The sequence below is a fragment of the Hypomesus transpacificus genome, unplaced genomic scaffold, assembly GCF_021917145.1.
Source record: "Hypomesus transpacificus isolate Combined female unplaced genomic scaffold, fHypTra1 scaffold_89, whole genome shotgun sequence".
Taxonomy (NCBI): domain Eukaryota; kingdom Metazoa; phylum Chordata; class Actinopteri; order Osmeriformes; family Osmeridae; genus Hypomesus; species Hypomesus transpacificus.
Window position 1 is genome coordinate 225,939 of NW_025814040.1, and position 21,253 is coordinate 247,191.

Sequence of the window (21,253 nt, forward strand, 5' to 3'; positions counted from 1 at the left end):
ACTGTATGTGAGAAAGACGCGTGCGTGAAAGAGACGGAGGGAGAGCAGGGAAAGGAAATGCAGCTGAACCAATACGCTGCGTGTTTTTACCTAAATGGTGTTAAAAAAATTGTTTTTACAAAACGCAATATGTGGCGGCCGGTGTTGATTCTGTGGCGCACCGCCACAAATTAGTCTATGTGTGGGAAACACTGTCATGTAATATATTGCAATATATTGCAGAATACAGCAATGATTGCCGTTTTCCATATATTGCAACATATTCAACATGAATATATAATATGTGTTTATATATCCCAAAATATATGCAATTTTATATCTATAAATACTACCATAATGTATTCTGATTTATATGGGAAAATGTATTGGTAATATATGTAAAGATATAGTGTCACATGTATGTTTAATATATGGTAGAATATATTTGAATTATATGTAAAAAATATAGCTGCAAGCAGCAATGGCGAATTCCTCCTTCAAAATGGCAAAATATTGTACAATTTACATAATAGATAGTTACACCGGGATTACCCAGAAAACCAAAAACTGTTTTGTAAAAAAAAAAAAAAAGCCTATGTCTGGAGTTGAACCTGGAACTCTTCATTTACCAGCACAACATCTCATCTAATTGAGCCATTCCAAGATCTAGACTATGCAGTGTTCGTTACTGAATAATAATAAGACGTTTCTCCTATGGCAATCATAGTCACATTTGGTCCAAGCTCAAACAGCTCAAATTCAGTCATATTTTCACATATTAAGGTGAAACTTTGCAGGGTACTTCAGGCGGAAGTCACCTTAAAGCCTATTCCTGACGGGGGAATCCTAATTATATGGAAAGATATTTACATTTACATTTATGCATTTAGCAGACGCTTTTATCCAAAGCGACTTCCAAGAGAGAGCTTTACAAAAGAGCATAGGTCACTGATCATAACAACGAGGTAGTCCCAAACATTGCAAGCAGCCAAAACATGAAGCATACATTGTGGAAAACTAAACAAGTGCCAAAAGGGAAGACCCATACGAGCATGCAGTTATACAAGTTTACAAATTAAACAACATGAACCACAAAAAGTGCAGGACTGTACCTGTGGAAGAATAATCAATAGTAAAATATTTCACAGTGAGTACAAGACTTAAGTTTGTTATAACTAACCTACAAGAGCAATATTTCACAGTGAGTACAAGACTTAACTTTGTTATAACTAACCTACAAGAGCAACAAGTCACTCAATAAGAGTCATTGTGATCCTGGAGGAAACTAGCAACAGGTCTAGCCAAGCATTCCTAAGTGCCGTTGTACTCCCGGAACAAGTGTGTGTTGAGCCTTTTCTTGAAGGTGGGGAGACAGTCGGTGTCCCTGATGGAGGTGGGGAGCTGGTTCTAACATTGGGGGGCCAGGCAGGAGAAGAGCTTGTGTTGGGACCTGGCAGTCTTGAGCGGTGGGACCACCAGGCGGTTGTCTGAGGAAGACCGTAGGTGACAGGTGGGGGTGTAAGGTTGCAGGAGAGACTTGATGTAGTCAGGTGCAGTCCCGTTCACTGCTCGGAAGGTCAGTACCAGGGTCTTGAATCTGATACGGGCATTGATGGGTAGCCAGTGGAGAAAGATGAGGAGCGGGGTAACGTGGGAGCGTCTGGGTAGGTTGTAGACCAGATATACGTGAAATAAATGTACAGATATGTGTTCAATATATTGTGGAATACATTTTAAATATAAGTACAATTATATGGAAAAATATTTAAAATATATAATGACAATAATAGCTTCCAGCAAACTTATTTTGAATTAGCCATTTCCCCCTAAATAAACGTCAATCTTACAGTGTTTATGTTTTTGGGGGCACATTTTCAGTTAGCAGGTGGTACTGTTTAAATCGGGATTCCATTCGCAATACTGCCGTTGACAACCTTCTTAGAATACCTTCTCGATGGCTGAGAGGTTAGGGAATCAGGCTAGTAATCAGAAGGTTGCCGGTTCGATTCCCGGAACCGCAAAAATGAAGCTGTTTCCTTGGGCAAGGCAATTCACCCTACTTGCCTCGGGGTATGTCCCTGTACTTACTGTAACTTACCTGTAAGTCACTCTGGATAAGATCGTCTGCTAAAGGACCAAATGTAAATATCAACATATATGTCTGTACATTGTATGGGCATGTTCTCATTTATATACACATGCATTGTACAATATATCTTTCCATATAATTTTACATATATTTAAAATAAATTCTACCATATATGAAGCATATATGTGACACTATATCTTTACATATATTACCCATACATGTTCCCATATAAAGCGGGATATAAATTGCATATATTTTGGGATATATAACCACATATATGATATGTTAATGTTCCATATATTGCAATATATGGAAAATGGCAATCATTTCTGTATTCTGCAATATATTGCAATATATTACATGAATATATATTATAGTTTATAATATATTAGCAATATATTTATCATCAATATATTATCCCATGTATTTCCATACATTACATATTGGTCAATGTAATGGAAAATAATATATTACAATATATTAAAATGTATTTCAAATCATATATTGGTATATATATTTTCTTTCCGTAAGGGAAGGTAGAAGCCCCAGTGAGTGCCCTGATCGCAGCTGTGTACAGACCTCCAGACTACAGTGTGAGATCATTCCTGTTTAACCTGGGGAGCCTGCTGGACTCATTGGAGATCATGGACTGTCAGCCCATCATTGTCTGTGGTGATTTCAATGAGAATCTCTTCTCCAACACTGCTAAGCCAATCCTTGAGCTCTTCCAGTCCAGAGGATATGCACAAATCATTACTAATGCAACCACTGATAAGAACACACTGCTGGACCTCATTTTCATCTCTCAACCACAACACTGTCTCCACTCTGGTGTGATGAGAACTTATTACAGTTATCACAACCCTGTCTATTCTGTCATGTCCTCTAACGGTTCATAAAGGTATCCCCTGAATTTTAAAGAAAATGTAAAGTACTTGTGACTTAAATTAAACTAATATTGTATATACATTGATTTAATAATATTAGTACTATTGGATTTTCTAACAACACCAGATTATTGTCTGAGATTATGTAATTGTCGATGTAAAGAAAACTAATTTTAAGTGTTCATAGTATTGGACAACATTATGGGTCATACAGTTTTCCAGGTAACCATGTTGTTTTTAGCTATATTTCTAACACATTTTGGCCTGTGCATTTATCAGGGTGGGTTTGGGTCAGGGTCTATAAATGCACAGGCCAAAACTCTTTAAGCAGCTGTTTACAATGCTGTACACAGCATTGTACACAGCTGCTGACATTTAGTGTAGCAGATGCACATTAGAAAGTATGTGTTCTATATGTAACTCATACTTTCTGATGTACCTACCAGCTGAAACCCCACACTTCCATCCCCATTAATTTAATTTGAATTATCCTGTGTTCTCTGTAGTGTTAAGTTTCCTTTGAACCTCACAGGAGGCACAGTCCTCCTGTGTCCTCTGTAATGTTAAGTTTCCTTTGTACTGGACAGGAGACACAGTTCTCATCTGTCCTTTGTAGTGTTAAGTTTCCTTTGTACTGGACAGGAGACACAGTCCTCCTGTGTCCTTTGTAGTGTTAAGTTTCCTTTCTGATGGACAGGAGACACGGTTCTATGTGTCCTCTGTAAAGACACTTTCCATTTTGGCCTCACCTCCTTCCACACTGTGAGGATCAGCTCACAGCATCTACGACTGCAGCACCAACTGAACTGTCAATCAACTGAGGACCCATCACTGTTAGACCTCATAGGGACACATTTTACTTCCTGCCTGTCCCCATCATTCTTCAAAGCAAAGGACAAGAAAACACCTGCCTGTCCTTGCCTCACTTCCTGTCTGGCTCTGAGATTCTGGATCAGCTCATACCGATCAAGACATCATGCCACCACAGAGCAGAAGTTGAAGCACAATCTCCACTGTTCATCATCAGTGGACACATCACTGAGACACGTGTTCTCCCTGCCAGTGTTGAGGTTTCTTCACAACAGATAATAAGGTATTGTCTTCTTATTTCATATGTGATTTCTAATGTTTTGTACTAATTCTGTTATCATTCGTGTATTCATTTTGTATAAATGCAATATTCTTAATAACAGTAGTTGTACATCCAATATAACATTGTAATTTATATCAATTTCTTCCTTCAGGTCTTCCTTCTTTGTGATTCCTCCACCTCACAGTGAAGACAGGGCAGGGCAGAGGGCAAAGCACATGAAAGAAGATGAACATCATGAAGCATATTCAGGTGCACTGGACGTACATGTTGATCTGCCCTGCAGCAGAGCTCAAGGTATTTTATTACTGTGAATTATAAACCCTTTTAGGAAGTTAAGTTTGTTTTTAGTTTATAACAATAACTTCCTGTTTTCTTTTGTCAAGATTAGGTGTGCGACTGCAAGGAAGCAAACTGCTGCAGAAGAGTCATCAGTCAGTCATCACTGTCCCAGTGACAGCCCCACCTTTATGCAGTATCAAGCTCCTCCCTAAACCAGCTGTAAAGGTAACAATTGTTATGAGGTCTTTTAAAAAATATATCTCTGACGACAAAAAAACATCTGTGGTGGTTTTACTACTTGCATGTGCTATTTACATTTTTAACTACATAAATACATTTTCTTCTGTTTCTGACTTTAAGGCGTCTCCTCCTCTATGTAGCTATAGTAACACTATCCTTACACCAGGCCCTGAAGTGATGACTGGAGCAGTGGTTCTACAGCCACTGCACAGATCAAAGGTCCTAATGTTACAGGTCTTTAAAGCATACACTACTAACTCATAAACAGTATGAATGTCTCTAAAAACTGCAGGTCTATTTTGTTTGTTTCATCTCTACCGTATTTGATTTAACAATGTATGTTTTCTTTATGATTCATCACATTTCTTTTTTTTAGTTGACTGTATTTATTTATTTATTCATGTCATCTGTTCCCTTTTCAGTCAGTTTTCTAACAGATATATGAGAAAATTAAGGATGGAAATGTTTGTTTGATTGCCTCGTGCATACAAACAAATTAACCTTGAAGAAATTGCATATTTGTATCACAATGAGTCATTAGTATGGGGTTTCAGCTGGTAGGTATATTCAAGGTTTTTCACACGTGTACACCGATCCTTAGCGTAACCTAAACTCTACTGAGATGATGAATATTTAAGGCCAGTGTTAAATTGTATAGCTGTGAAATCCATCTAAGTGTGTCATCTTCAGATTGGCCAAAGCATGACTTGTCAAAAGATTTAACAGGAAAACAAATCCTACAAAGCTTGTGACCTAACCTTGAGTCAACAAGTGACTCTAACTCAATGTTCTATCAAAGTAAAGAGAACTCCGTGTTTTAGTGAGCCTCAGTAAACTAAGCTTAACGTTGGGGTAGTCTAAATTACAATGTTGACAGGACTTATCCGTTCGGGGCTACTGGACCTTGAAGTCTTGAACTTCTGTGAGTATTAACCTAGGTCTGGAAATGATGTGAAAAGCCTTTGATTGTACAAAATTAACCATATTGTTAACTATTGAAACTATTGAAAGTATATTTATTCATGAATATCAAAGGGCCCAATGTTCACAAAACTCTGTGTTGATACATTTGTCAAGTTTTTATATTGCACGAAATTGTGCACTGTACTTATCTATATTATTTCATTATATAAAATAGAAGAAAATGGGTCAAAAAAGGATGTAAAGACAGGATGTCAATGCATCTTTTGAAATATAGCACACACACCTCACACTACTGAAAAATAACAACACAAAATAATTATGAATGAATAATGTTCTGCCTGGTCTGTGGTATACGTCTATTTAAAAACGTTTGCTTCTTAGGCACTATGGGTATATCTTGTGGAAAATCTTGTTTTTTTCTTTATTTCCAATTCTATGTTTTAATTCACTTGAGAGCACCTATAGTATGATGAGTTAATTTAACCGTAACTTATTTCAGATTAATTCAGTATGATAAACAAGGCATCCTTACTTGGACAATTAAATATACAAAGAGAAAAACATTTTTACTTTGCCAGTTTTCAGTGTACAGAGAATTTGTATTGACAGTTTTTATAATTGCTATTGTTTTTCCTCAAAAAAATCTAGTGATTTATATTTTTGCATGAGCAATATATTAGGTTTTTCTGTATGTTAGTTTTGACATACTAATTACTGTTTTAATTATTTTGAAATTGATGGTTCGCAAAATTGTATTCTAAATGTTAACAAATAAATGTTTGCAATGTGGTAATTGTCTGCTTTATACTCGATACAACATTGAGAATACTACTGATTTTTACGACTACACCTGTTGCTACTGTTGATATGCAAATGCTGCTACTACGACTGCTACTACTGCAACTGTGAATACTACTACCAATACTTTTGCCATGACTGTTATTTCTGCAGATTCTGATGCTAGATTTCAGATGGTGCTACTATTGGTTGTATTCTAGTACACCACTGATACTACTGTATATGCTACTGCTATTACTATCCCAGCTATAATTTCAGCTAATAAAACTAATATTATATGATGTATTATAATATGTTTACTGCTTCTTAAAGTATTTCTTCAGTTTAACAGTGCAGATTTTGGCTTCTTTTGCATTGTATTTCAGCTCTTAGCTTTGTTAAATGCTGCAGTTCATCTTCAACACTGCCACTTTTATGTTTTCCTGCTGTGCTGGTCTTGACTTTTTGGCATTAACACTTTTTCAGCAAAGCCATTGGAATATTGAATATTTTCTGCAATTTAACTTAAAGGGGCAATTGACTGCAAAACCGATTTGACCTTGTCATTGTTGAAAAACGACAGTTCGGAGGGTAAACTGAACATACCGTGAATATCAAAGTCTATTGACACCTCTTTCCTATTCAAATCTCAAAAAGAAAAATTTGGCTGTAAAACGCTAGCTTTTCAACAAAGCCACCGGTCCTACGTAGGACCGGTGATCGCCCTCTTATTGGCTCTGGTCTGTATCTTTGTCACGCCCCAGAATTTACATCCAGACCAGCCAGAGGTAGCGTCTATCTCCGATACTAGTTTAGCTGAGCGCTGCTCTGTGTAGGCTACTTATAAGGAATTACAAAGAAGAACGTTTTGAATTATAACAAGGATATTGATTATGGACCACGGTCGTAAATGCTGTGTTCCAGGCTGTACAGGGAAGGCTAACACTTACAGTCTTCCCAAGGAGCCAAACATTCAACAGGCATGGCTGCTGTTGTCTATGAGAAGATCCAGGCGAAGTTCGACACTCAATCATTCATTTGCTCTGAACATTTCACCCAAGACAGTTTTGACAACCTTGGACAATTTCAAGCAGGATTTGCTAGGACCTGAACCTGGAAAGAGGTGCTGTTCCAACCGTATGCTCATTGCAACCGCAAGCTATAAGGACAGTATGATGTTGTGCTAACAGTTATTAGCAATGCTAACGTTTCCTGTATATAGCATACCAGGTAGAATGCTAAATACGTTTCTACACACATCAAATGACTCTAGCTAGACTAGCTGTAGTCGGCATTAGAAGGGAAGCTTCCGAAAAATAGCCAGAAAACGAACTGCAGTCTGGCTTATTGCTAACGCCTGTCTAGATAATCTATTTGAAAGAACTGGAGAAAGGCAGGTTTTAGATACAGGATACGTTAGCATTGCTAGTAACTGTTACTAGTAACACCTAGACTGTAGGCATGTAAACAAGTTTAGCTTGCTAGTTAACGCAAGAGCATAGAATGTGTGATAATTTAGCCTAGTTTATTGGCAATGGGGCTAACGTTGATTCATGTTCCTGACTGTGTTTCATTCAAATAAATAACCTGTGTAATGAAAATCTACAATTCACGATGCATGTTTGTCCAGATCTTTGTCATGTTATTTTACAGCAAGATATCTAGAGCTAGCCTAGCTAGCTAACTGAAGCCGAGTAGAATCACGATTGCAACAACGTTTGGTTGCTAAGCTGTAGCCTAATGTTCTACCCACCTAGCGTTAAGTCAATCCAGTTTGCTTCAACAACAGAAGTGGAAACAAGTAATGTTATCATTTCAAATGTTATATAGTCAATCTGTTGAAAACAGTGTTGTGTAGACACAATACATTTATTTGCGCGTTTTTATTTCAAGTCTCCAACTTCAGTGTTTCAGCGAGTGCTGCTGTTGGCCGTGTTGCGTTTTTGCTCCCAGCTTCACTCGTTGATAACCAACCAATCAGCGCGCAGCTTATCTAAATATTAATGAGCATACCATAAAAGGAGAAAAGCTAGTGTTTTTTCCCGGGAACATTTCAGAGGATCTGTCAGAGGGCATAGAACAGCACCCGGGCCATTTTCAACCCAACCAATGTTACATACCCTATTCGGAGACCTTAAGGAACAGTGTGAAATACCCAAAAAACCCAGTCAATTGCCCCTTTAATGTCATCTTTGCGCTTGCTGGTACATTTTCGGATTTCTGTATTCTCAGCAATTATTTAAATAATTTTCGGCTTTTCTAATTTCTGTATTTTTAGCATTTAAGAAAAATCTTTTCAGCTTATTATTTTTGTATTTTCAGCAAATTTCTGAAATTAATTTCAGCCTTCAGCATTCCAACGCATTTTCATCAGGAAATGCCTTTTCTAGTTGAAATTGGAGTGCACAGTGACATCTAGTGGTCAGCTAAAATTATAAACCAACTTTTAAACCAACTGAATGCGATGTACCAGTAGTTTCTGGCGGTACTTAGCCTCGTTAATTGGGGTGTGCTTGCCTTTCGGCGAGCACAAACCATTGTTATATCACATATGTATTATTATTATTTTTGTTTATTTTCGCGCCCCTAAGGCTCAGTCAATTTGTATTTGGACTACATAGACAACGGTGGTGTCAAAAGTTTCGTCTTGGTAGCGATTGCGTTGCTTCTATTCGGATTTACGTTCCGTTGCACAGTTTAGGAGGTTGTGGCGACAAAGTGCCTTTAGTCGACGAAGGGTAATCTGTGCTAGCTACGTCACCATGTCAACACACGTTAGCAAGGACGCATGGATACAACGTGCATGGATACAACGTGATAGAGACGTTCTAGCACACAAATTGGAGCTTGGATTACGATTGAAAAATACCACCCAAAAAAATCCCAACCATTTGGCTTTGTTGAAAAAGCGATTTCGAATGGAGCTGAAGTCTCGGATGTTTGATTTAGATCGTCAAAGTCTTTGTAATTTGAACGAGTGCGGATCGCCTGTGAGACCGCCTAGTCTTTTAGGCGGCAGCCATGCTACAAAGCGTCATAGTAGTATTTTCGTTGCTATTTTTGTACTTCAATTTTACACTAAAAAACTGAAAGAGGGACATTTTATGACGATATGACTATTGTAAAGACAGCCAGGTTTTCAATTTCAGTGAGACCGCGTCTTGTTTTGACATTAGCCTCTGAGTCACAAACTCGGCTCGCCCACTGCCACTGGCAGTGTGTAGTAGTAGGCTACAGTACTGTCTTTAATGCCACAGCTATGGCTAAACTTTATTATGTCTTATTACACGGCTGTTCTTAATGCTGTAGAATGCTCCATTCACTTAAAAGGGGCTTCCCTCTCATATTTGACCGTTGCCATGCATATTTGACCGCTGTCAAGGGAAGTGACCTTTTTGCCTCGGGTTCACGTCTTTCGTAGCATTCCGCAAGTAGTCCGGTAACTTTTCAACCCCAGCGTACTCTGTTGCTTAGCGACGTCAGCTGATTTGAAGCCTAAAGAATGTTCAACGTCTATGAAGTTCAACGTCTTTGGCGAACTATTTCTCTGCTGATGAACAATACGAATGGTAACAAATACATTGTAAAAAGACACACTGTGTTAAGTTATTTTTGTTGGCAAGTAGCCGAATCAGAAAGGGATTTATTTGCCATGAAAGTTTGCACAGACAAGGAATTTGCTTTGGCAGGAAGGTGCATATAATAAACATATAGGAATCTTAAATTTAGATAGCCGTGTAATAAGTAAGGGATAATGTATAGAACGCCGGTCATTATCGGGAAAATAAGCCCCGACAGGGCGAACAGCACCGGTGGCCGACATGTGCAAACGCGCTGCAAACTAAGAAAACACATGCATAGACAAAACACAAGCAAATTAAGAAAACATCTTCATAAATTTGACAACACATGTGCAGCATTCAGCAAACACGCTGCAAATACACACAACACAACCAAATACATAAACACGCTGCAAACACGCGTTGCAAAAATAAAAGCACGCATACCAAAAACGCTGCAGTACATAAACGCGTTGCAAAAACGAAAGCACGCAAACCAAAAATGCTGCATCCAGTTTTCACAACGGAGGTTTACCAGGGCTCTAGGGGGAGAGCCAAGTCGAACATCTTGATTTTCGGCCCCATGGAGCGAGAGAGAAAGAGAGAGCATATGAAAAGTTTGGATCAACATCGAAGTAAGTCTTCTGAAAAACTGTCAAAGAGGAGGGGCATATGTAATGAATACTAATCTTTTTATGTCGCCTGTTTACTTCGATTTTGGTCCTATTCACATTACACAACCACTCTGCTTATATAGCTGTCTCATTCCTTACATTTGTGATATGTATTGTGAATCGGGGGAATACTTGTGGGGACGGTGGGGGTGTGCTTGTGCAATATAAAAAGGCAGTGTACCATAACAGTGTTCAGGGGAATCGCTCTCTTACTCCAGTAGCATCCATACTCTATTGTCTTTTACTTTCTGCTCTTCTGCTAATTATTCTCAACTGTACTACTCTTCTGCTAATGAACTATACTCTTCTGCTAATATAACCTACTTCTCGTCTGCTGCTGAACTATACTCTTATGCTAATATAACCTACTTCTCGTCTGCTAATGATAATTCTCTAATCGTCCTCTAATAATAACTATGTACTCTATTAATAACTGTTTGCGCTTCTGCCAATGTAGTGTTTGCCTCCTATTAAGACGACAAGCACTGGTTTCTTTCCCTCTTCTAAGGTTTAGAAGTGCACCACAGGGTTAGGGTTAGGGTTAGAACCAGTTTGTGACTTTGAACCAGTTTGTGACGTCTGAAGCATTGAACGTCATCAATCACGTGGCATCGTCATTTCACACAATTTCCAAACCACTTTTTCGAAACTGTGCGTATTGGTTTTGCGACACAAGCATCAATGCGTCAGTGCCATACGTCCCATCCCTAGTAATTAGTTATGCGATTACTTAAACACGTCTACATGATTCTTTTTATTAATCGTTGTACGCTCCACGGACAAAACTTGCACCATCGTCCTTCTGCAAAAAAGTGTTGCCGTGTCTTGTATGTTGTATTTTTCATTCAATCAACACATTAAATCCTACTAAGAAAGCCGAGTAAACACACTCAATGATAGGCTACATCTGCTACTGATATTACTATCCCAACTAATTTAAGCTGTTAAAACTATAATATTCTTTTTACAACTAGCTAGCCTACTTCTTCTGTTCAACAGTTCAACTTTCAGCTTCTCCCCTATTGTAGGCTATTTAAGCTCTTAGCTTTGTGAGATGATGCAGTTCAGCTACCACACTGTCTCTTTAGAGTGAGTCACACATTTTAAAAATTAATTTCAGCTTGCAGGTATTTTCTCATTTCTGTATTTTCAGCCATTTAAAAAAATAATTTCAGATTTCAGCATTCCAACGCATTTTCAGGAGGAAATGCCTTGTCTAGTTCTCACCATTGTTTTCCTGTTTCTCTTTCTTATTGTGAGAATGCTGTTAAGCACTGTTGAAGCTTTTCAACTTCTCAGTTCTTCCGCCGTTTTTTGGCCTTTAACTAGTCCTGCATACTTTCACCGATTCTTACAAATTTGGTATCAAAACGTTCAGCTCCTTCAGGAGATGATGGCTATGACTTCTGGTATTACTCACTTTTATACTTTTTAAAGAATTAAGGTTTTTGTGCAAATTATTCTCCCATTGAAAGTAATGGTAAATCCTTTCAAATCATTAAAAAGCTTCCTCCTCTTTCAAACTTAACTACTTCAGCATACTTTCAGCTAGAGACACCATTCAGCTTTTAAAATGTTCACAAGACATTCAGCTATTCCCAAATGATTCAGCTCTTTTAAATATATTCAGCCAATTTTGAATTGTGACAGTTTGAAATACATGATACATTTAGCTCCTTCTTGATTTTTATGATTGAGCAGCCAGCACTGCTCTTTTTCTGATATTCAACTAAATTGTCAAACAAATTCCTCTGACGTTCATATAGTTTAACTTACAGAAACAAGTTTTACCTTAAAATGTAGGAAAACTTGTCCTCTTTCAGCCAATTTAACTACTAAAGAGCTCACATTTACAGATTTTCAGCTTTGAGCCTTGAAGCGAGAGCAGCCTTTCAAATTCTCTCACTAACTTCATTGGAGAGGTGGGTAAAATTCGTCAGAGAATTTCGAAAGTAGACGTGTTTTTAAACTGCCTGTAGAGTCGTATTTCTGACCGCACAGACATATAAAGTGTGGTATTGTTCAATGTTACTGATAACAGTTGATTGACATGTATGTTTAATTAATAGGAAGCCGTATGTTGATAGGCTTGGGACCAATAGGATGAGGGAGTGAATGTGGGGTGCGGGGGTCAGATACGGAATGGGCAACTGATTAAACATGTCAACCTAGTACACAGTCTGTCTCACGCGCATTATTAAGCAAACTTGACATGGTGTCAGAAGTGCTGTGTAGCTAAAACAGGACATATAGAAATTGTACTACTGAAGAGGATGTCAGATGCTGCACACTACAACAGGCGTAAACGTGCAAAAAGGCTCAGTGTCTTGTCACCAGGAAGACATGTATGGGTCACCGACACTAAGACTTCTGGAACTGTGATCCAGAACCACTCTACTCCAAGATCTGGTGGATTTACCTCAGGGGGTGGTGAGACGCAACCGCCTGCATCTGATACCTCTACAGACGCCTACACAAGAGAGGACACCACCACAGCATCACATGTCAGAGCAGGCTCTGTCACCTGCCGTGACACCCCCTGTCTTATCTGCAGAGACTCCCAATCGCAGAACTAGGTATGGGAGAGCCGTCATGGAGCCTGCTAGGCTTAACTTGTGAACTGAAATGAAGTGAAAGAAATCTCTGAAATATATGTTGAGTTATTGTTGTGTTATGGTTTCATGGATATGTGAACGCTAGTTGAAGCTAACAAGTGTAGTTAAAACACTTTGTTACAACGTGAGAATTCAGGGAACAGCATTCAGGGAACAGCAGTTTTGCATTTAATTAATGCACTTGTTTCATACAAGTTCCAATGTTCACTTAAGTGCCTAACATTGTTTTCTTTACAGGGTTCAATGGTCTAATGGAAACAACAGTTTACTCTTATCTTAAAAGGGAAGATGTGGTATTGTTCAATGTTACTGATAACAGTTGATTGACATGTATGTTTAACCAATAGGAAGCCGTATGTTGATAGGCTTGAGACCAATAGGATGAGGGAGTGAATGTGGGGTGCGGGGGTCAGATACGGAATAGGCAACTGATTAAACATGTCAACCTAGTACACAGTCTGTCTCACGCGCATTATTAAGCGAACTTGACATAAAGGACATCTCTGGTTTCGGCAGAGTCTTGGGTCTCGGAAAATATCCGATTGGACGTATAGTTTTGCGTCTAGGTTAACTTGTTTGAGGTGTGGATGCTAGGTAAATGTTGGTTATTCTCTGCCCTCAGCGTGTTAGCAATCATAGCTGCACCATCACCGTGGCAACCAAAGAAACAAGCACCGTGAAAGCAGAATTGACCGTTCCCCAAACTCCTCCCTAGAACGGCCCTTGTCCAATCCTATCTCAGCAACCACTACTAAAAGAAGAAGGTCCGTCAAGCTTTGACATATTAGCAACATGGTTAAACGGTGTGCCTATGGGACGTGTCGATCTGACACTAGGTATCCTGAAAGATTAGCGGGAGGTACGGTGTTTTTTCCATTTCCAAAGCCGAAGACACAAGAGGAAAGGTGTAGGCAGTGGATCAAACAGTGTGGGAGACCCCACTCCCAACTTAATTTAGCAAAAATCAACAAAAACAAATATGTGTGCTCCAAGGTAAGTTAAGCTGCTAACTTGCTACTATAGTAGCGAGTTGAGAGAACATCCCCAAACAGTTAACTAGCTCTATGGTTCATGTCACTAGCTAGTATTATTACCACTACTAGTGCATAACTAGTCACTCCAACAAATGTGTTAATGTTAAAATCAAAATGTTAATGTTACCATGAAAAAGTTAGCAAATGTTAACGTCTTTACAATTACAAGCTGAGCTAGCCAGCGAACGCAAGCAAGTTGCTAGGAGCTTAAAATACTGTATCAGTGTTGAACAAAACGTCCCAACAGGCCATTATAAACAAATTTTATCTTCGTAGCATTTTGTGAATGGGCGACCTACTCCTGAGTATCCCAACCCTGCACTTGCTGTTCAAGTGCCTGGCCAGACAAGGCGAGATCAAGGAGGCTGTCGGAAGCCACCAACAAAACGGTACAGACTATTAATAATAACATACCCTGTGATTTATAAGTGCCATGTTTTATTCAGATTGGTAACACATTTTATGAACAATGTATTACATCTATTTAGTACAAGAACCATTGAGGCAGAAGAGACTCAACAGTGTGTTGTTGACAGTGGAGTGTCAGGGTCAACAAAAGGCACTGCAATGTTGCTGAAAAGTGGCAGCTGTGAAAAGGGAAGAAAGACAAATAAATGTACTCATTAACATTTAAACATTTATCTTTACAGAGAATTTGGAGCAACCCCCGCTTCCTGAACTCCAGCTGGAAAAGGAACCCAAGGAGGGACTGAGCACAGAAAAACAGAAGAAATTAGAAGAAGAAAATGAAAACCTGAAACTGAAATTGTTTTTTGAAAGAAACTGAGGTAAAAAGGCTAAAAGCACAAATTAGCACACTTGAAACGAAAACTCTCACACCTGAACTCATTGAAAGTAGTAACATTCCTAAAATGTTTGAATATAGTACTGGGTTCAGCTATGTCAGATTCAACCAACTGTGCTCAATGTTTGGCATCCCAAATGACCCAAAAAGCATTCAGATACACACCCATTAAAATACAAGCACACAGATTGGCAAGTTGTGGAGATGCCCCTCCGTAGTCAGTTGCTGTTTGTGTTAATGAAACTGCGGAACAATGAAGATCTAAAAAACCTGTCCTTTAGATTTAATATAAACATGCAAGGTGCAAGTAATATGTTTCAATCATGGATACATTATATGTTTGATGTATTAGGTGAATTGCCCCTCTGGCCTCACAGAGATGTAATTGCCCAGAACATGCCTGAAAAATACAAGGCAGACTACCTCACCACATTTGCAATATTAGATTGCACAGAACTAAGAGTGGAAAGGCCAACTTCACTTGTCCTGCAAAGCCAAAGCTACTCAAATTATGAGAGCACCAACACCCTGAAGTCTTTAGTTGTGTGTGACCCCCGTGGCGCAGTGATTTTCTCGTCATCTCTTTTCACTGGCTCCATGTCTGACAAAAACATCGTCAAACAATGTGGCATCCTCCCACTGCTTGAGAACCTTATTAAGGTGGATTATTTGAAAAAAGGGGATGGCATAATGGCCGATAAGGGTTTTTTAATTGAGGAGGACATCAAGGCAATTGGGTGGAGTTGAACCTGCCACCTTTTGCAAGATCCAAGAGGCAAATGCCAGCTGGCGATGTGCTTGCGACAAAGCGCATTGCGAAGCACAGGGTGCACGTGGAGAGGGCCATTGCTAAAATAAAGAAATTAAAAATTGTGTTGCAAAGAATCCCCAACTCAAGGTTGGGGGATATCAATTACATTTGGTATGTGGTGAGTGTTCTATCAAACTTTCAGCCTCACATTCTCCAGAAATAAGTAATAAATGAATAATAAAATGTGTGTTTTACCTATGAGCCATGTTCAGAATCTGTTTATACCTTGCAAGAATGTATTGGAAAGTGTTGTGACACTAAAGCCATTTTAAAAAACCTGTTGAGGAAATGTTGTGAGTGTTGTGCTAAACTTTCAGCCCTTAGATTTTTATGAAATAAGTAATACAATAATAAATATAAATGCAAGCAGCAATGTAGGGGCCAAGCAGTCCAGAGCAGGACATGGCCTCCATAGCACTTGCGCAACAATGAAGTCACAACAACCTGTTGCACTCATGCGACACACCAAGTTTGGTTGAAATATCTGTTTGTGTTCAAAGTGTTTTTTTCCTGTATAACACCACAGGCCTCCTTTGCTCCTCGTGGGAACGATGGAACCCAAGTTTGGTGACAATCGCACAAATGGTTGCTTAGTTACGCTCTCACGTGTCTTTTGCGGCTTCGCCGCCACCTTTGATCAGCTCTACCGAACAAACGGTTTTGAAAATGGAAAATCCATCCGACACCTGTGTGAAGCTTGGTCTGAAAATCATATGTGCCAAATTTAGTAAACATTGGACAGAATTTGGGGCATGCAAAAGGTTTTGACACTTTTCCATTAAATCCAAAATGGCGGCCGCGTTAATTTGGTTGTTATGAAATATTATCGATGGTCAAGCTTTATATCTCACAAGACACCAACAGACAAAGAAATTACTTTATTAACCCTTTCACACGTACGTTCTAAATTGTTTGACTGGTCCCCCAGGGTGAGTTTTTAATGCGCGTGATTTTGGATCAATTTTAACGTTCCAGAAATTGATTATGACGCATTAATGTCGAATTGCTGTACAATTTAAGCATTTCTCTATTCGCATTTTGAGTTGAACCTGTTGGACCCCGTAGCTTTGACCAGGCAACAACCCATTGGTTGTTTAGAATATTACGACCACCCCCCACCCCCCTCCTCCTTGATGCATTTCATCCGCCTCGTGGGACCATGTTTACCTTTCATGGCGACGTTTTTCTGGTAAGTGAAGTGTTTGTTTAACTGAAGTTACAACACATATTTTGCATGATATTGAGATGAAAGTATTAACTGTTGTACTTTACGAGGTGATGTGTTTGCTAAACTAGCTAGCTCGTAATAGTGTAATTCAACTAGCTAGAGTGTAATTCAACTAACCTAGCTAACCTAGCTGTTACTAACTAGTGGCCATGTTACGTAGCGTTATTTAGTGTAGTCGGATTTTACCTTATACTAAATACTGCAGAAGTCTTCGGTCCAAATGGATTGCAATGCACGATTATTGTTGTCTGGCAGGCTTTCATCTAACGCTAGTAACTTATTTCATGAACATGGTTTACCCATATCGTACTGTATGCTAGCTGAGTAAATTGCACAGGCCTCTAAATCACAGGATACATGTACAAAAGACACAGTAGTTCAGTATTTAAAACAATTGTTTTTATTTTATATAATTAAAAACTGCTTTTCCAGAGGGAATCGAAAAACCAGTCAGCCAATTTGAGCCAATAAAGGCGAGACTGGAAAATTATTCCCCGACCCCTAGCAAAAAGGCGATCAAGCAAGCTCCTGGAAAATCTTTAGGTTCTAGTTTGCCCACTCAACGGCGAAGGTCGAAATGTGTTATCTGAAACAGAAATAATAATTAGTGCATAGTAGGATAAAAAGAGAAAGTATAGCTTGAAGTCCATCTGATATATGTACATATAACCAATTGTTTCATTTTTTGGAAAGAACAATTAGTATACATTGAAACAACTGGATAGCTTGACGGTTATCTGAAAAAAAAGAGAGTTTATTGTATTGGCTCCAGACTAGGGCTCCGAGCAGGTTGACTCCTCTCTTGGTTTACTATGTCGTCCTTTGTTTTTTTGAACCATTCTTAGTCTGGCCCCTCACCTGAGACCACTTTGTCTTGGGAGACCCTACCAGGAGCACCAGGCTCCAGACAACACAGCCCCCAGGTTCATTAGGACACACAAACCTCTTCACCGCGATAAGGTGATGGTTCTAGAAGAGGTGGTTAGTTTTTTTGTGTTTTTTTGTGTTTTTTTATAACAGGAACTGGATATCTGAAAAAAAGGTTTTATAACAGGAACTGAACTGGATATCTGGGGAAAAAAATAAGTTTTTTTTTTTTTTTTTTTTTTAACACAAACTGGATATCTCGAAGAATATCTGAAACAGAAAATATATTTGTGTGTGTGTGTGTAGGGGGGGGGGGTTATAACAGGAACAGGATATCTGAAACAAATGTTTTTTTTTTGTTTTTTTGTTTTTTTTATAACCGGAACTACATATCTGAAACAGAGAAAGGGCAGTACAATAGAAACAATTGTTGAATATCATTATATATGTGTATATGTATAATGCAGGGAGTGTTGAAAATCTGCTACTTGTACCGTTGGCTTTTAAATCCCGCTCAACGCCAAGGCAGAAAGTCACATACAAACCTGCTGCTTGAACCGTTGGCTTTTAAATCCCGCTCAACGGCCAAGGTAGAACGGGAGATCTGTTGGCTTGATCAGTTGTTGTGGCATGACCCCTCACCAAGATGTCATGTGAAAGTCCTGCTTGAACCGTTGGCTTTTAAATCCCGCTCAACGGCCAAGGTAGAACGATGGGTGTTTAATAATGTTTGAGTGTGTGATACTCCTCAAAACATGGGGCAGCACACAAGGCAACGTTGCATGCCACACACATGAACTTTGTCACTTTCCTCTCCTTTCTCCGACGCGAGGTAGAAGTGCACACCTTGCACTTCCTCCTGGTCCTGCTTCCTTGGGTAGCAGTCTGAGGGACCTCCGAGGGAAAGTGCCTGGCAGTCAACCACAGAGGATTGTCTGATGTGGGACGGCCACCGGTGGATGGGCGTCGAGGTGTATGATGCACCTCGAGCAGCTGTTTCATCAAGTTCAGTCTGTATTCCTGGTAAGGGATGACTCTCCCTAATCAGAATGAAGTAAATGAGTAGGAATCAGTAATCACAGCAACTCAATTATTTTAAAAGCTTTGTAAGGAAATTATGTAATTTGAAATGTATTGTGCATTTCTCTCACCAGACTGTTGACGGTGGACGATGTGGCCATTGAGAACAGCAGTGTCTACCAAGTGAAAGAAGACTTTCTTATACCACTTGGTAGTCTTCCTGGCACATTCGACAAAGCTGTTCACCATGTCCGCCTTGTCCACAGCCCCCATCTTCTTGTTATAGTCAAGAACACAAGCTGGCTTGAGTTTCCTCTCCCCGGTGGCATGATCAATCCTTGCCGTGGCTGACATCACTGATGAATGAACAGTGGTGAGCATATGAACGTCACGTTTATCATGCCACTTAACGGCCAACTGACTGCCATTTTGTTTGAACTCCACTTCACCCTTCTTCATTTTAGGGCTGAAGGCTGGCATCCCCTTCCGATTTGCACGAACGGTCCCACAGGCCCCCGTTCCTAGGGAGAGGAGGTGCTGGAACAATGTTGGACTGCTGTACCAGTTGTCGATGTACAGGACGTGGCCCTTTTTTAGGTGGGGTGCAAGTAAGGTCATCACGACCGAGCCAGATATCCCAAGTCCTGGAAAGTGGGTGATGTCAGTGGTGGATCCCGTGTAAATGATCATGTCCTGCACGTAACCGGTCAACACATCACAAAGGACAAAGAATTTGACACCAAACCTATGCCTTTTTGATGGGATGTACTGCCGAAATGCCAGCCTACCCTTCCACTTCATTAGGGATTCATCGACACAGAGGTCTCTGTGTGGCACAAAAACCCTTTGGAATGAAGTGGTGAGAGCACTAAACACATTTCTGATCTTGTGCAGGGGATCATTTACGTTAGCGCTTGCACTGTCGACAAAGTGCAAGCAACGGAGGAGAAGCAGGAAACGGTCCTGGGAAAAAATTGTGGCGAAGAAGGGGGTCAGGAGGATGGGATCTGTGGTCCAGTAGTCTCGGAGGGACGACTTTCTCACAATTCCCATCAGGAGGACAGCGACCAAGAATGAGTACATCTCATTCACGGTTGTCCGCACCCATTTAGCAATCTTGCCTTTTACTCCGGACGGCATCATCTCCTGCTGCACTGAAGCATAGCGGTTTGTTTCCTCCACTATCTCCTCGACTAGTTCTTCTGTGAGGAACAGTTTGAAACACTGAGCCTCAGTGGGATCTTCGGGGGGGGTCTGCACCCCAGACAGTGTTTCATTAAACACAACTCTGGGTCCAGGGGGAGTGAAATCACTGGCGGCCCACCAGCTCGTGGAACTCACCTCCTCCACTTCATCCCCCATTTCCATTTCGCCTTCACTAGAGGGACCTTCGGCCTCTGGGTTTGCAAGGTCCTCTAGGTTTGGGGGCAGACCCTCACCATCACTGTCATCACTGCTACTTGCATCGGTGTTGTACTCCTCTTCTTCATCTGAATTAAAAAACATTTCTTGGATGTCGATGTCTGTGAGTTGCTTCCTTTTGCCCGAAAAATATGCCATTTCTGGAGTAATACTCTGGAAAAGTGAGTCTGCTAATTGACTAAATGCCGTTTGTTTGCTGTAAGTTTGCTGTCAGTGTTGTCCTTGTCGAGTACGAGTAGCAAGTGGCGGGTTGCGAGAGACACTGACAGCAAGTTTACGTCATTTGTCATTGAATGGGGAAAGAATCTCAGCAGTGCTGAGGTATAAATATTTGATTTGCTTATGTTTTCACATATTTTTACATATAGGGGGCGTATCAGATATTCCGATTATCCAATATATTCAAATGAACCCAAAATTGCCTTTTATATGGAAGTTGTACAGATGAGAACAAGTTAGCTTCCAAAAGCTATTGATTTGCCGGTGATGGGGGCAGCCATATTTGTTTACATTGCAATGCAGTATGGGTGGATCAGTAAGTGAAAATAAATTACTTGTAAAAAGTTAGTGTGGTCAAATACAACGTAATGTCTTTCTTTTCACCAGGTTATTGCTACGTACGGTGTATATACTGTTCCGATTTTCAAATATTCACATATAGTGATTTTAACGTGTTTATGATGTGTGCACGTTAGTTATGTGGACAGAGATATGAGCTAATGTGGCTAATAGGGATCAGGTAGGCTGCTTTGTTTTCTCTTGCTTTGGTTAGCTCGTCATAGCGAGTGACCGGTGGGAGGGGTCAAATGTACAGTGGCATAGCATCTTGCCGCCTATCCCCCTTGAAATTTTGGAGGCGTGCCAACTTATTTACATATCTTTACCTTTATTTGCTGTCAATATCTATCAATTACTTTATTACTATTACAATGGATATCTGGATCGTTGG

General features: G+C 39.8%; 1 protein-coding gene across 1 annotated transcript; it reads right to left on the reverse strand.

Moving 5' to 3' along the window:
* Positions 1-18,420: 18,420 nt before the first annotated feature.
* Positions 18,421-20,745, reverse strand: LOC124466291 (piggyBac transposable element-derived protein 4-like). Its single transcript, XM_047018080.1, has 2 exons — positions 19,014-20,745; positions 18,421-18,902 (listed from the first exon to the last, which is right to left on the reverse strand). The coding sequence occupies exons 1-2, from the start codon at positions 20,440-20,442 to the stop codon at positions 18,583-18,585; spliced, it is 1,749 nt and encodes a 582-aa protein (XP_046874036.1). The 5' UTR covers positions 20,443-20,745; the 3' UTR covers positions 18,421-18,582.
* Between the last annotated feature and the right edge of the window lie 508 nt (positions 20,746-21,253).